This window comes from Pimephales promelas, chromosome 14 (genome assembly GCF_988280905.1).
Source record: "Pimephales promelas chromosome 14, fPimPro1.hap1.1, whole genome shotgun sequence".
Classification (NCBI taxonomy): Eukaryota; Metazoa; Chordata; class Actinopteri; order Cypriniformes; family Leuciscidae; genus Pimephales; species Pimephales promelas.
The window spans coordinates 21950607-21966875 of NC_142782.1; the positions used below are offsets into that span (position 1 = coordinate 21950607).

The 16269-nt window shown below is 37.0% G+C and overlaps 1 protein-coding gene and 1 long non-coding RNA gene across 3 annotated transcripts; both read right to left on the reverse strand.

The window, feature by feature from the left end:
• Window positions 1–1792: 1792 nt before the first annotated feature.
• On the reverse strand, window positions 1793–13349 carry dalrd3 (DALR anticodon binding domain containing 3). 2 transcript variants are annotated; one of them, XM_039678805.2, is made up of 14 exons: window positions 13020–13349; window positions 12060–12364; window positions 11668–11978; window positions 10717–10775; window positions 10515–10616; window positions 9523–9587; window positions 9353–9411; window positions 9144–9226; window positions 8947–9073; window positions 7952–8010; window positions 7405–7521; window positions 7088–7156; window positions 2114–2170; window positions 1793–1919 (listed from the first exon to the last, which is right to left on the reverse strand). In XM_039678805.2, exons 1-13 carry the CDS (start codon window positions 13218–13220, stop codon window positions 2150–2152), a joined length of 1578 nt encoding a protein of 525 aa, XP_039534739.1. In that variant the 5' UTR covers window positions 13221–13349; the 3' UTR covers window positions 1793–1919; window positions 2114–2149. The 2 variants fall into 2 exon arrangements, with proteins under 2 accessions (XP_039534739.1, XP_039534738.1); XM_039678804.2 differs by lacking the exons at window positions 1793–1919; window positions 2114–2170 and adding an exon at window positions 6145–6510.
• Window positions 13350–14542: 1193 nt separating this feature from the next.
• On the reverse strand, window positions 14543–15856 carry LOC148973725 (uncharacterized). Its single transcript, XR_016146426.1, has 3 exons — window positions 15765–15856; window positions 15441–15586; window positions 14543–15272 (listed from the first exon to the last, which is right to left on the reverse strand). It is a non-coding gene; the product is annotated as an uncharacterized LOC148973725 (long non-coding RNA).
• Between the last annotated feature and the right edge of the window lie 413 nt (window positions 15857–16269).

The following is a 16269-nucleotide window of genomic DNA, read 5'->3' on the forward strand; positions in this document are numbered from 1 at the left end:
ACGGGAGCATATAGTGATGTCATTAGCAATTTTAGAGGATTATAGGATTAATACGAACTCTGTATGGTCGTTATCTGCCGCATGGTTATTGGATTTCGACATGGAGATCTAGTAATTTAACTTCCGAATGACTCTTAGAGCAGACCATTCGCTCTCTGACTCGCTGTTTGCATGAAAAGTTGTAATTAGTCCATCCGTGCCCGCGCGCGCACCCTTCAAAAAGTGTTATCATCGGATTACTGACGCATCACTCCTATTTCATAAACAAACACAGCAATCTGCTGTTCGCAGTGTTTCATGGCAGGGAAATATAAGTGCAGAGGGCTGAAAAAATGAACACACAAACACAGCCGAATGATAAAGTTATAGTAGGCCTAATGATAACATCACGATCGAATTAACGCTAATGATAAAGTAAACGGGAGCATATAAAACAGGCCTATTCATGGAAAAAGGAAGGCTCATAGGCTAATGGAACGTAAAATTTCTGACACAAATGTTTAACTTATTTTACTTTAACTTTATTTTACTAAAAATAATTATTGATATTTACTGAATTATACTGAGCTTTCAAATAGCTACAGCAAATCAATCAAATTTAAATAGATGCTCTGTGACAGAGCAGAGGGGTTGTGGTTCTTTCAGGTTCTTGGTAATATCATCTTCATTTTTCTATATAAATATTTCAAGTCACAGAAAATGAATTGATATGAAAACACAAAGGAAAAGAGAGTGGTACAGCTCATTTTTAAAAGACCCAACAAATGATGCCACGTGAGAATGTGAGAGATTTGTGCCGCTGAGTGCTGGAGTGAGAGGAGATTGTGTGTGTATGCGTGTAAACTAATGCTGCTGAAAGGGGAAGGTTGTTTATAGGCCAGCTGTGAGTTGTCTCTCTTAGTCAGCCAGTGACCCAAATCAGCAAATAAAAAAAAAAAAAATAGAGGGAATGAGAAAAAAAATAAATGGAATGAGAGAGGGAAAGAGAAAATGCAGGCGAATGAGCAAGCAAGTTACAGTGTGAAAGTAAGAGGAAGAGAGAGAGAGAGAGAGAGAGAGAGAGAGAGAGAGAGAGAGAGAGAGAGAGAGAGATGACATTTAAAAAAGCCAGAAAAGCCAGAGTTATTATAATGCAGCTATAAATATTTTCTTGCTTACCACCTTTCCCCAACACTCAAAAACACAAGTGTCACAGCACCAACACAGCAGATTATATGTGTATACATTCCAATATATACGAAACTGCACTCCATGCTAAACACAGAAGATAAAAATAGGAAAATCCAAATGATTTAAAGCGATAAAACATAAAAGAGAAGCATGAATCTGTGCCTAAATCTAAGAAAAATGGCAAAACATAATATTCATACATAAATACATAATTAAATTGTTAAATATAACACCAGTAACATAAAACCAAAAAAGAGTATACATATATTAAAAATCCTAAACACTAAAAAAAGAGCCCCATTCATGCCAAAAAGGGGAGTACATTTAATGAAAAAGAATTGGCTATGCGCCTTTAATAGGTCCCTAAAGATTATGCCATATTATATTAATGAGAACAAATCTTACTGGATCCTATTACATCTAAAGATGAGGAGCACTTTATATTTTCATTTATAATTGCCTTTATAGAGCAGCTATGTTTTAAACACACTTCAGTCATGGGCATCCGTCATCCCTAACATGAATCTGAACTAATCCTGTTTGAGTGTGAATAGAATGTTTGGACTGAATTCAGATCAACTGGAAGCCGCTCTAGTTGTGCTCAGAGTGAAAGTGAACTGGGATTAAAGTGGATTAGCAACAGATGAGAGAGGTACATAGCTGTCTTACTCGGGATTTAGACCTGCTTAAACTCCAATCCAGCTAGTTTCTCACCCAGCTGCTGGATCTGAAGCCTGACGGACTCAGAACTAGATGACGACACACACACACAGAGAGAGAGACAGAGACAGTGAACCATGAATTCCCAAGCCCACAAACAAAAACAAAAAAATGACCATCAACATGCATATCAAGATAGTCAAAAGAACACCCGTCGCTCATTATTTTTTCACATAGCAAACAATCTCTTACATTTTTTGAGTCTTGTGGGGACACAACTCACATTTTAAGATGTGTTATCTTCAGAAGACCAGGGAGATCATCCTCTCTGAAGGAAGATCTGTGAACATGACATGGTTAAGTAAGAGACAGGACATGGTTAGGTAATTCTAATCCCTTTTTATCAGCAGAGGAGCAACAGAAGGAGGGAGAAGAACCTGTTGCACAAGGTCCTTATCTGTTAACACACACATGCCTGGATGAGTGTGAAATACACTACTGACTGCTAGCATCTGTATTTCCTCGGCAGAACTTGCTCTCAATCTAAAACCAATTCTGCGCAACCCTGTATGAAATACTATGTCAAAGTAATACATTCAGTATGACACAGATTCATAAAGCAGACCATTTTCCAATAAACAACCTTTCAAAAACAAAAAAGGGATTTTTTTTTCTTTTGGTGGTTAAGGAAAGATCACATGAGGTTGTTCTGACACAGTTTTAAATGACAGATTTGTGCAGTCTCAAAGATCTCAACACATCAAGAATGATTTCAGCTAGTCTAAATTTGTCAAACTATCAAAAGTTTCAGCTGAGAAATCTACATCAAATACGGTGCCGCAATCTCTAAGCTTCAGTGTTAGAGGGAACCCAAAGGCTTTGAGAAAGATTTTTTTTCAGCATGATGTCGGAACACACGGCACACACACACACACACACATCTTTACTTGGAACCACTAGAAGCTTGACACACTCCAGTTTTGTTTTAATTAGATGCTGCGGTGAGGCACACTCTTCTGGCACTGCAGTCTCGGCTGATATTTGAGGGGAATGAACAGGAGAAATTAACAAAGAAATGCTAAATCGGTGGTGTAATTCATCACCTTTAGATTGATTTGTGTGTCGAGGCAATAATCAGAAACCATGCTGAGAAAAAAAAAAAAAATAAATAAAAAAATTTAAAAAATACAATACCTGACAATATTTTGAGAAAATTTAATCTGCCATTACACGTCATTTGACCATATATATATATATATATGAATGAATATTCAGCATCATTACTCCAGTCAATGTCACATGATCTTTCAGAAATCATTTTATGCTGATTTGATGCTCAAAAATATTTCTTAATATTAATCAATGTTGAAAACAGGTTTACTTTTTTGTGGCAATTATGGTAGTTTTTGCCCCAGGATACTTTGATGAAAAGAAAGTTAAACAGCATTTATTTGAAATGGAATTTATTTTATTATTGACTCCAATCAGTTGACTGGTAGTATAGGACTTTGTTACAGTGGAATTATTTAGCGCAGGTCATTGTGTCACTTGCTGCATTGGTCATTGTCTCTCAATTACATTTTCCATTTGAGGTAAAAGTCATTGGAAGACGTGTGAATTTACATCAGCAAGGTTCAGACTATAATTAGTAGAACTCTATGTAAGCCATGTTTTGAACAAGCTCCAGTCAACAGCTGAAGGGCATGAGTCGACTTGACCCTGATATGAATCAGACCTAATCCTGTTCGAGTGTGAACAGAACGTTTGAAGTGAATTCAGATTTCCTAAAAGCCTGTTAGTTGTGCTCAGACTGAAAGTGAAAGAGGATTAAAACGGATTAGCAGCTCCTAATAAAATTACTGGCCAACAGGCGAGATCCTCCATTTTAGATGCTCACAAAAGCCCATTTTTACTTCGATATGGTGCTTGAGTGTTCATTTCGGACCTCTCATGTGCTTCAAGCCAAAGGCAAAACCCGGTCTACCTAAAACTGCAAATACGAGGCCACTTTAACAAAGGACATTAACTCTGCTAGAGCGACACTTACAGATATAGTAACAGTCTATCTCCATTCTACCTGTCATTTCCCAGCACTCCACAAACCACACCCACTTCACACTGTTATTTAGCGTCTAGGGCTCCACACCAGTCAACAAGAACAACATACATCAATATCACTCTCCTCAATCATCTCCACCCCTCCTCTCTCCCTCCCTCTCTCTTCCTATCTCTCTGACAACTACAAAAATCATTCAATTCCCATGGGCACTTCTGACCTCATTCATTCATCTCGCTCACACACACACACCTATTGAAAAGACAGCAGTTTTGCTTGTAGCGATTACACAGCTTACTCTCCTTCATTCTTTGAACTCCTTTCATGCACTAGTCTCCTTTTCTTCTCTCTCAGTCCTTTTTCATCTCTCTTCCCTCTTTTGTCTTCAAGGGATGCCCAGCAGTGATGATGACTGACAGCATTACAAGCCATACACCACATTACAGGGACAGACAACGAACTAGATCTAGCTAGAATCGAGATTGCTCTCTAGTGGTTAGATTACGGTATTACACCTTCAAATAACTGTTGATATCCGTGGGTGACTTCATATGGCCAGCGTGGCTGATAGTATTCTGGAGTTTAAACCAATAAATGATATTACTCACTGCACTGCCATTTTCTAGCCGTGTGGCTGTTATTAATGTTTCAGTCCTGCAGAGGAGCAATTTATTACAAACTCGAGCTGACTCGAAGCTATTATGGAATGTTTCGTCATGCCGGTCGTGGTCATAATTCTGGCTCCACTTCATATTTCATTAATAATCAAATCATACAACGCACTGATGAGTTCCGATGGCAAAACTGAAACAGTTCAGCTAAAGGAAAAGCGTCAGTTAGATGACGCGGGTAGGTTTAGGTCTGGGGTAGGGTTACACGCGATCATAGGGTGTCATCTAACTGACGCTAAAGGGCGCCTAAAGCGTCAGATATTGAAGCATGGTCAAAATGCTTCCCAAGGCATCAATTAGGTGCACCTTGGGGGTGAGAATGGGCTGTCAATGATGAAAACAGTGAAACAATGAATAGAATTCTGCGAAAAGTTGAAAACAGGAGTTCAAATAGGAATCTTTTGTAACACTATAAAAGCCTTCACTGTCACAATTTAATTTTATTGCATGCATCGGTGCTGAATAAAAGTATCAATTTCTTTAAACAGTTATTGGTTTAATTAACGTATTTACGTATAATATGGATAATAAATATATTATATATTGTATATTATATATATATATAATATTTTTATTTATATTATATCAATATATTTATGGCATTGTTATAAACATGAAAATAAACAATAAAGTCCTATACATTAATAATATTTCATGCAATTGTGTGAAATAAGAATGAACAATACTTACAGAATTTGCTAATCTAGGTAATTTTCATTTCTACATACACCTAAAAAACTAATTTGAATGATATAAATTAACATTAGTTGGTGTATTATGAACAAACATTAATAAATAAAAATATTGTTCATTGTTAGTTACCTAATTAAACCTCATTGTAAAGTTGCACCATTAAAATAGCTTTGCACAGGTGAAAGACTTGTGTACAGGTATAGTAGTCACACATTTGCATCCGTTCAAAGGTTGAGGCAGACACTCTTTTAATTAGACATTCTTTTAATTATTAAGTCTCTGTGGGTTTATCTTTTTAAAATACATTGAGTGAGATCACCACTATCAAAAACTTTGAAGAGTGAGAAAAACGTGTTTAGTACTCTCAGGATTTTGAATACTGTGACATATGGCACAGATCTGTGAAACACTCTCTATGGCACACAAGGATTCTCAGTAGTACACCTGTACACTTACAGTGGCACAAACAGTGATGGACACTGAGGGAAATTAAGACTTTATATTTGGTACAGATAAGACTATATTTATATTCAAGGCAGTAGCATCCCAGATCATGACATTTCAAGAATACTGAATGATTGTGTGAAAGAGCCAGCCCTGTTGACATGATTCCTAATCAGAAACAGAGGTGACGGATACCTTGTTGTGTGTGCATCTATCAGACTGTGAGAACAACTGTGCTACACTGTCAATATGTGTTCAGAGTTGAACAAACAGAGCAGGGCTCTTACACTCATTAAATACTATTACATAGAATACATTGTCATGCAGGAGGGCAGAATCTATGAATATGGTACAAGAGAATTCAAATTCACTGTGAATGAAAGCATCTTGCTTGTTGACATTTGCAGGGGTTGCAGACCATTTGTCATTTGCAGACATTTCCCCCCAAAAAAATGGTTAAATCATTTTTTGGATGAAAGGATGAAGAGTAACAGTAATTTTGGGATCTATCCTGCCTTGTGTCTATGACATTTAAAACAACCTTTTTAGATGAATATTGGACTATTTGGACAAAGCGGTCAGGCAATTATGGGTGTGAGAAAGGAGAAAGTGTAATAACCAAGTCAAATGGAAGGGTTCTGGCTGTTAGGGGAGAGAGTTTGTGACTATTCGAGTATAATGTCTGCAGTGGAGATGCTATAGTTGGGGGATTGGGGGCAAGTTAAGGGAGTCCAGGGCGCTGTGGTAAAGTTCTCTTAATGCTCTCAGCAACAATAAACGACAAAACATTTGATTAAAAAGATGAGGCAGGGGCTCCTAAAGAGAAGGGAGAAAGAGAAAGAGAAGAAGGAGGAGCAGAAATTTAATGGCCTGAACTTTATGTGAACTTGTTTAGTTACATTAATTATTGTAAATGCTGATACACACACAAATATACAAAATACAGACTTAAAGGCCCATTCACACCTAAAGCTATAAAGATAACTATATTACATCTACATCAATGCAGAATATCGTTCTGTTTATTATAAGCACGCGGTGCAGTTTTGTCATCTGCCGCTTTAAATGCTTGAGCGCTTTGAAGCAGAATGGATTCTGATTGGCTGTTCTTTTTATCGTTCATTACCTGGGAAAAAAAAACTCATTCTGAAAGCGATTTTAACAATATAGAAACTATTTTCTGTGTCGTTATCATTATAGGAACAATAGGAATCTGCTATTCTTTTACATTTAGAACGTTTTTTTTACATTTTTTTCTTTATCGTTGACCTTGGTGTGAAAATTATTTAAATCACCTGGGCCCTAAAAAGATTGTAACGGAATCTGAATTATCCTTGGATAAATAACTACTGATTGAAATTAAACTGATTCACAAACAACCAAACAGTCTTACCCCAAGGACGTGAACTCTGTTGTAGTAAGAACTAAAATCTTTACTGAGAGACACCAAGAATCTGCACACCTGATGGACAAACAAAGAGTAATGAATGAATCGTTTTTAGAGATAAAACTCTTTACATTCGATTATCATGAAAACAAATCTCAGAGAACGGTCGACTAGGTACCAATGTGTTTTTATACCAAAGGTTCATTTTGCGCCGGAGTTCTCCTTTAAACCAGGACAGCAGATAGCATACGACTAAATTATATTAATAAATGAATTAATTTACATTACGAAAACGATCTGAGCAATCAAACATTTATAAGTACCTGTTCTGTTCTTAAATTTACTCTAGCTCCGCCCCCTTCATGCTCCAGGACCTGTCCTGATTGGTCCAGTAGCTCAGAGAATGGAATAAGGTAATTGAAGAGAAGAAGCCACTCCCCCTAATAATGAAATGGCAAAATTACCATCACATCAACAACTTTCTATGCCACCAGATCATAGAAACACTGTAGGTATATGTCTTTATACAGTACATAGCACCTTGAATACTTTCAAAAAGGGGCTTTTACACTGGGCTCGCTTGCTGCGGTCCGAGCCCCCGAGTAAAACGTAAACGCAGGTTACTTTACTTCCTGAACAAGTGTGCACCCGAGTACATGTTGCTTTCACATTCACGCGAACCGCAGCACTAGGTAGTCTCAGATTCGGTACCCCAGTGTGCACCCGAGTCCCATGACGGCGTTCACATTAGCAATTTTTCATGCAAACCGTGCCCCGTTCCGAACTAAACTGCCAGTGTGAAAGCCCCTTAAAAAGGAAAAAAATAATAACCATGTTTGAGTTTGCTTGTACAGAATTTTATTTACATACCTCCTCTTTCAGGGCAGAAAAGTCCAGCTCTGTGCCTCCAGGGATTTCTGGATAAAGACCTACGTGTTTCAAAATTGACATGGATATTACTCACAAATAGACACAATATTTTTTGTTACATTCCTACTTAACATGCAAGTAATCAAAAGGCCCAATGGAGAAAGATGGGAATGGATTTCTCCATTTCAGTCAAATCACAAAATTGTACACTGCCCTAAACATCATAACCAATCAGAATGGGCTTTATGCACAGCTGCACTACTTCCTGAACTTCAGCCAGCTCCTTGTTTCCTTTCTGCCATTATTGGACAAACTTAATTAATTCAGGTGTGCCTGATTATTGTTGTTGTGACTACTGAGGTCAGACACACCTGGATTGATCAGTTTGTCCAATAATGGCAGGCAGGAAACAAGGAGCTGGCTGAAGTTCAGGAAGCAGTGGAGCTGTGCATAAAGCCAATTCGATCACACTTTAGATGAGGGTCCAATTCTCACTATTAATTACGTTTGCCTCAAACTAATTAATAGTTAGTAAGTAGGGTAGTAGTTAATTTAAGTATTGGGTAGGATTACTAGATGTAGAACATGGTCATGCAGAATAAGGCATTAGAATGTGCTTAATAAGCATGTTACTTAGAAACTAGTTAATAAAGAGAATTGGACCCTAAACTAAAGTGTTACCTAGAATTCTGCACCTCTGTTGCCAGACTATATTATTGCCTATTGTTCTGTACATTTCATCTAGATTTTGTCTTTAGTCATAGACCACATGTATTACCTTTCAATGCTTTTCTCTTAGAACAGTAACTAGCAGTAAAAAAATAGCATTTGGCTAATAAAGTTTGGACTTTAAACATGTATACAACAGCAGATCGTTAAGATTTGGGTGTAGTCATACTTCATACGCTTTAAAAAACAACCTCTCCAAGTTACTGTCTTGACATTATTACTTTGATCATAAATCAGGTCAAAACATTACAGTATGGGTGTGTTACCTTGCTCCACCCCTTTCTCGTAGCTGCTGAAGAGTGTATGAAGACGAGCGCAGTTATACATGACAAAGACTCCACCCCTAGGGCCCTTTGTGGACACACCACTGTCCCGCTGCACATCTAAGGTCACCTGAAAAAGATTTGTCAATCAACACTGATGCAGGACAATATATTCCATGCATGCATGCAAACATACTCACTGGACTTGTGTGTACGGTGGATAGCAGTTCAAACCTCACGGTGGCCGAGGTCATGACTCTGATGATGTCATCCCATGTCTGACCTAAAATAGTTTAAGGAAGAAGTAAATCGATATCTAGCACACAGACGCAGTTGAAATCTGGTATTAACATGCATCACAAATCTTTATTTAGCTACTACATGAACTAAAATAGCTTTTTGAACACACCTTCAACTTGGTCTCCATACTTCATTTCTGAGGCTTCTTTCATTTGAGCTTTTCTTAACCTATAGCAGTACACAAACAAACACTGTAATTCTCAGACTTAAAACAGTAGTTTTTTTGATATAGAATTACGAAGAGCTGTTGTAGAGTTGCTGTTTTAAAGTTTTCCTTACTGAAGATACTGAGCTGCATTCATCTGAACGCCGGGAGTTTTAACTGGACCACAAATCACCAATCTCTAATAGAGAGGGAGAGAGCAATCATTCAATTAAACAATCCGCCATCAGAGATGGTCTAAAATGTAGTCACACCCAACTGTGCATCGTTTGAGCTAGAAATTGTGCAAAAAAAAACTACCAATTATACAGACATAAACATTGATCATACCTTTATCCAATCAAATGCTCTTTAAATGAGCTTGATCTTCACCAAAATTACAACTGCTACCAATGAGGAGGGAGCAAATCATGTTTTTTAGGCTAGCTGTGATGTAACAAATACAGAGCGCTACACATGACATATATACTCATTTTATTACATTTAGAAACTATTTCGTTCCCTCGTTTTGATTAAACTATAACAAGTGAACAAATTACAACATGGTCATGATTTTGTCAAATAAGGGGGAACCAATTCTGGCCTATTTCATTCACTCATTTGTGTAATTCGTTCCTTTGTTTTAGTAAATCGGCAAACAGACGAAGCGTGTAGAATATGACAATTTTTACAAAAGAACTTTGTGTTTTTGTTTATTATAATTTTTTATTTAGTAATTTCTGCTTTAAAAATGTTAGCAATTATTTGTTTTTTTGCATTGGGTACGATGTGGAATAACATCTTTTTTAAATAATGGATTAAAATGACCTTTTAATGTATGATAATTTCTAGATATTTAATTTAATTTAGCTGAAAAATAATTGACAGATTAATCGATTATCAAAATAACCGTGAGTTGTAGCCCTAGTGGCCACTATATAGATTTTTTCCTGCATGTCATGTGCGGGGCTCTGTACTAAAACCTATTGGGGGGAGGGATTAAACAAGTCTTTCGATATGTCCCAACCAAACTTCCTGTTACAGGACAGAATATACAGAAAACAATTGTTTAGTATGTAAAGCATGCTGATACAGCTAAATGTGTCTGTGTGAGCAGAGGGTGTGAAACCTGCACTGCCGTTACACCCGTTGCTCTCCACAGCATGGCTGTTTGCTGCTGACGAAACTCATCCTGACAGGAAGTGACATGCAGGGCTGTTGTCGTAGTGACCTGAAGTACAGAAATCCATTACAAGTGTCCATCTAAAACATGGTATACTATAATTTAAAGCAGACGGAGACAAGCCAGACAGAGGGTTCTTTTAACTCACAGGGAAATCTGCAGTAGCGCTGTCCAGCTGGGCCAGATGACACAAAGCTTCTCTCTGCACTGAAAAGAGAGAAATCACTGACTGAGGAAAACTGAGGCTATCCAACAGACCAGTCATTTAAACACTAGGAATGACTCAGTTCATCTCATCTTGATGCCTCTGGTGCGACTAGTTTGAAAACATAACTGAAAATTGTAAAAATGTTAAAAAGAAAAACAGAACAGAATGTTGTGTTCTTTTTCACAACATTAGTATGTGACAAATCAAGTTTAAACGCCAGTAGCTAAATATTATTATGTAATTTACATATATATTTTAAGTGTTGGTACTTTGCATGTCATTTATTTTCATCAAATTTAGGGATTCACATATATTAAAATCATTACTAATAATCTAGCAATAATGTTATGGCTGATAAATGACTGGTATTCTATAGTATATACAATGATATATCAATTTGTTTACCATTTCGTCTATTAAATTAAAAATAAAACACAAGCTAAAATCATCATATTATTTGTAAAGCCAAACGTGAATTTAGGCATGACATTTTTTAAATCAATACTTATTTTGAGATTTGCTAGAGATTACATTTACCACTAACAGTGTTTTACCACCAATTTAAGTATTAAGATGATTGCAGGAATAGCCTGATCTAAAAGTAAAAATAGAGGAAACAATATGCGTATTTAAATAACCAATATCGACTAATGGTGATAAAATAAAAAAAAGCTTTAATATCAAACGATAACCAACCAATATTGCTTAATGCTTGTAAAAGAAAATGAATCTTTTTAAAAAAAAAAAATCAATTTTATCAATTTTGTGAAACTCAACATCAAATATCCTCATGCAATCCTAATAATGACATTTACTGACAAAACAGACACAGATCTTGTACCCGTTACATCCTTAATAAACACACACACATGCTCAAGTACTACAACTCACCTGTGCAAGTGCCAAGACTGGGATCATAACCCTGAAGATTCTCGTCCTGTACCACTTGTTTAAGGTTTATCCTAACTTCCTCTTCTATCCCTCTCTTTTCTCCCTCTATTTCCTCTCCCCTACTTCTCCTCTTTCCCCTCTCCATTTCTCTGTCTCTGTAGGTCGAGTTCTCTAAAGCTTTTTTCATCTTCTCCTCCCTGTCCTCATTGGTCCAGCTGACAGGGACTGTCGGCCAATCAATGCCTAGTGTTTTCAGGAAGTTCACAATGTCACTCTCCTGTGGCAAGGCTGGACAAAAGGACACAGTGTACCTAAATGTAATAAAGTAAGAGTTGATTACTCTTCCCATTTGGTCAAATGTATGCCAAGATAAGGAAAGTCAAAGCACATACCCTTGTCTTCTGAGCTGTGCCCCGAGGTGGTCAGCAATGAGAACAGTTCGTAGCTGCCCCAGAGCTAGCGTATCGGGAGATGGCACGGCTTGTTTGGTGTGGAGGGCAGGGCAGTTGATGAGGACACAGCCCTGTCTCTGAGCTGCGGGTCTCAGATACGGCATTATTCCACATAAAACACGTCTGAATGCTGTGCAGCGATCCACACACACACGCAGCCCTTCTGCTGTCACCTCAGTGGCTCCTATCGGCAATACACCGCTGCCACGAAGAGAGCAAATACCACTGAGAACATCACAGGGAACCTGGACAATAAACCAAAACTTTTGTTGAAAAAATGGTTAGGTGATTCGAAAAATGTACAAACACAACATGAATGCAAAGATTATAACATCACTGTGAAATCAAAATTGACAATTATTATTATTTTTTTTACATTAGTATTTATCATCATTAATGATTTATCTGCACACATCCTTATTTTTAACGTCCAAAATGTCTTTTTAAAATCTTGACCGCCTTTTAAACTCATTGAATTATTCACACTACATAAACCAAACAAGGTTTCTTGAGACCAAATGACCAAAAGAATCAGGAAGTCGTTATGACTTTGCGGTTCTCCAAATGCGTGTTATTTTTATTATTGGCATTCCCTGACCCAGATGTCACGGGCAGTGAAGAGTTAATCATTTCTGCCGCAGGGTTCAAATGTTTTGTCGATGCGACCAATGTCAACAGTCTAGCTGGCGCCCTGCGTGTCTGTACAGAGCTCGGGCTTATACATTCTGGCAATTCTGATGCATAAATACACGTCCAAGCAAAAGCTTTATACATCCAACAGGGTGCCTCAAGCCATGCGTAAAATCCCCATGCGGAGAAGCGCATCTGTCACTGATGCAGGCCAGAAGAGCTCATAACGTAGAAAATAAATAAACGCACATGCACATATTTCAGACTGACCTCTCCACCCGCGTACAATGTCGTCAGAACTGTGTTGGGTGACAAGAAGTCGCGATTTCTCAGGTTTTTTGCGCTGCTCTCCTTGAACCATAGCTTCTCTCGCTCGCGGATGATTTCGGCTTCATTTTCAGCATCTCCCCGCAACGCGCCGCTCAGCGCTTTGACGGTGGACACGATGCTAAAAGGCACTGCTTCCTCCATGATTAAGCTCAATATGTTGACATTGTTATTAGTGCCTGAACTCGCGGATTGTTACTGAGACTTACCGTAGCGGCACTGCGGTGCTCTGCTCACATTGATCACCAATAAAAACAGATGTATGCATAGGGACCGGAACATTAAGAAATGTCGCTGGTAAGAGGGGGACACATTTTCATGCAACACTAGTTCCCGGTTGCAGTTGCGACCTTTGTAAGGCGCCATTTTGGGTGTGGCAAAATCAGATCTGTCAGTTACAGAAAAGAAAGTAAAACTGCTATTCTGATATAATGCGTTTCGTTCATAAGCTGTAGTTTTATTTTCAATAATTTAGACTACACTTTTAGATATTCCAGGGGTTACTTTCGTTATTATCCTTTTTTTCTTTGTTCTTTTTTACATTTTAATGTAGGCCCTAGGCTATTCTTCACCCAAAAATACAAATTATCGTTTTTTTCCTCTTTTAAAAAAAAAACTAAAAAACAAACAAACAAACAAACAATTACAAGAATAAGAAAATAAATAACAAGACATTTGATAGCTTTCGGTGAAGAAAAAAGCATTCATGTCATGTTCACTACAAATCTTGCTTTATGCTGACGTATGGTCACCATTTATTCTTATTTTATGGAAAACAGCTTGGACATTCTATAAATTTCTCGTTTTCTGAACTGAGTAAATGACAGTGAGTAAATGATAAGAGAATATTCAATATTGTAGTTTTAGGGTGGTGACATATTCCTTTATACAATTCACAATACACATTCCTCTAACAATATTCAAGCAAAGCTTCACTCTATTTAATATTTCAACTGCATCCGAAATATTGTTTCCAGTAGCTATAAACCGTTTTAGCAACAACAAATGTTTAACAATTGACTTCTTATGGAATACTAAAATATTTCCTATAATGTGACAGTGATAAAAAAAAACAATATTTGTAAAGGGTTTATATGAATCTTTAGAAAAATATATCAAAATGAGATCTGGTCACTCTTCATACCAAGGCATATTTTAATGCTGGTTGTTTGGTTGTTTATTTGAGTACTTCCTCTTTGTTTGAGGCAGATAACAATCACCTGAGCTGAACTTGGGCCAACATATAGGCTACCACTTGTTCCTTTACAGTAAGATTTGGATTTGGTCCTCAACTAAAACAGCAACACTGACTCAAATATTTTACTATATATCCTCTGGCCAGAGTAAAATCTACAAACCAGCTCAGTCAGCTTTTTTAAAAATACAAACCTCTGTAATTAATGTCTATAACACCATGTAAATCTAAAGAATTATTCAGGCCTAAAAATGAAAGAGTCATCACGTGATGTTATTACGAATGTTCTGAATTTATTCAAGAATTATACAGAGACAAAATTGAAATGTCTGAAAAAGATTGTGTGATTTACTGAACCCTGAAAAGTGGTAAATTCTGAAGATTTTTGATTGTCAGGAATTGATGTCAATCTTGGCTGACACGAAGTTCCCGGTGGCGTAACATATTGTTGGCGATCCGGGAGAAAACGTGTCATTCCAGAGCAACATCAGTACTTTGTCATATAAACACAGTTTGCACAGACATACATTTCAAAACAAACTTTTTCTTACCATTAAGTAACTATTAACTTAATATTGAATATAGGCATAGTTATATTCAAAGACATTTCAAGAGTAATACAGAAGTAGCCTACAATATCATATCTGAATGAAGCCAAAATACAATTGTCAACTTTAAGCTCCTGCAAGAAAGGAGGGCCACAGAATCCATAGCCAGCTGTCAATCAACCAAACAGCTGCATTATGGGTTCCGTTACCATCCAGACTGCTGTGGCCATTTTCACTGACACACCATGGATAAACACATCCAGCATACTTTGTCATTATTCCATATCAAAATTTCTACCCAATTACATTCATCATGTGTTCCTTAGCCTACTGCAAGTGAAAATGTAATGACATTGAAACAGCTTTTACCACAAAGAAGTTGTGATGTTTCCGCAAAAGAATCAAACTTGTTTATTTATCTTGCTTCATCTGTAGACTTGTATCTTGAAAAACCTGTTCCATATCAGAGAAAGAGTGGGCAGAGGGAGGGAGAGAGGAGAAGGGAGGTTAAATGCCAGTTAAATGAAGACAAGATGAAAAGAGAGGATATAAAATTAACTAAATTAAGTCACATGAAGTCAATCATAAAGAGGAACTAAGTTCTAAGAAAAATTCTCTTACTGTCTTTCCGTCTTTTATGTGAAGATTTCCTTATATTTCCCAAACACAGCGTGACAGAGTCAGTGGGAAAAATGAATCAAATGATTAAGAGAAAGCTTGTATCAATGCACATTTACATGTTTATTTTTCCATTTCAGTGGGATCAACTAACGTTACAGCAAAAGAGAAGATAAGTTAGAAAATGAAAGAAACAAGGAGGAAAGGTGAAGGGGAATGAAAGAAAACAACTTGTCACTATGATGAACAACAAGTGATTAAGAAACATTGAACATAAGATAAAAATAGACAGGTATGAAATAGATGAGACGAATAATTCTATGTTACCTGCTTCTGTCATTCCTCTTTCTTGTGCGCACTCCCTGTTTCTCTCTCTCTGCTCCCTGGCTTGTGTGAGTTTGTCAAAGATCGTTTGCGTATTTATGCCTCCTGACTTCCTCCTCAGAAATCTGAGGAACATTTTCACTTTCACTTCTTCACTAGGCTACCCACAACCTCCCCCTCCAAACATCTATGTCTTTCCCTTCTCTTTTCTCTTCTTATAATTCCTGTCATCTCTCTCTTTTGATTGAGATTTTTCTGTTAATCTTTGAACTTTGCAAAAATATATTATGGCTGATTAACTAATTTCATTGTAGGTGAAATGAATTGATGTATTAGGCTATATACATATTATTTACATATAGACACGCATATATATATAGACTTCTAAATATAAATCTATATGAGAGCTAGATATGTGATTTTTCTAATATTTTAAAAATGTTTTAGTTTCCTCAGAAAGCAAGAAAGACAATACTGCAGCACACAATCATACACAACTGTCAGTCAT

What these genes read in the sequence shown, in the direction of transcription:
- dalrd3 (XM_039678804.2), bottom strand. Translation starts at nt 13,220, where the DNA reads ATGGAGGAAGCAGTGCCTTTTAGCATCGTGTCCACCGTCAAAGCGCTG. An exon ending in GTATGGAGACCAAGTTGAAG is followed by an intron (nt 9,227 to 9,352) that starts GTGTGTTCAAAA and finishes AAACTATTTTAG; the next exon opens with GTCAGACATGGGATGACATC. An exon ending in CGAGAAAGGGGTGGAGCAAG is followed by an intron (nt 8,011 to 8,946) that starts GTAACACACCCA and finishes TGAAACACGTAG; the next exon opens with GTCTTTATCCAGAAATCCCT.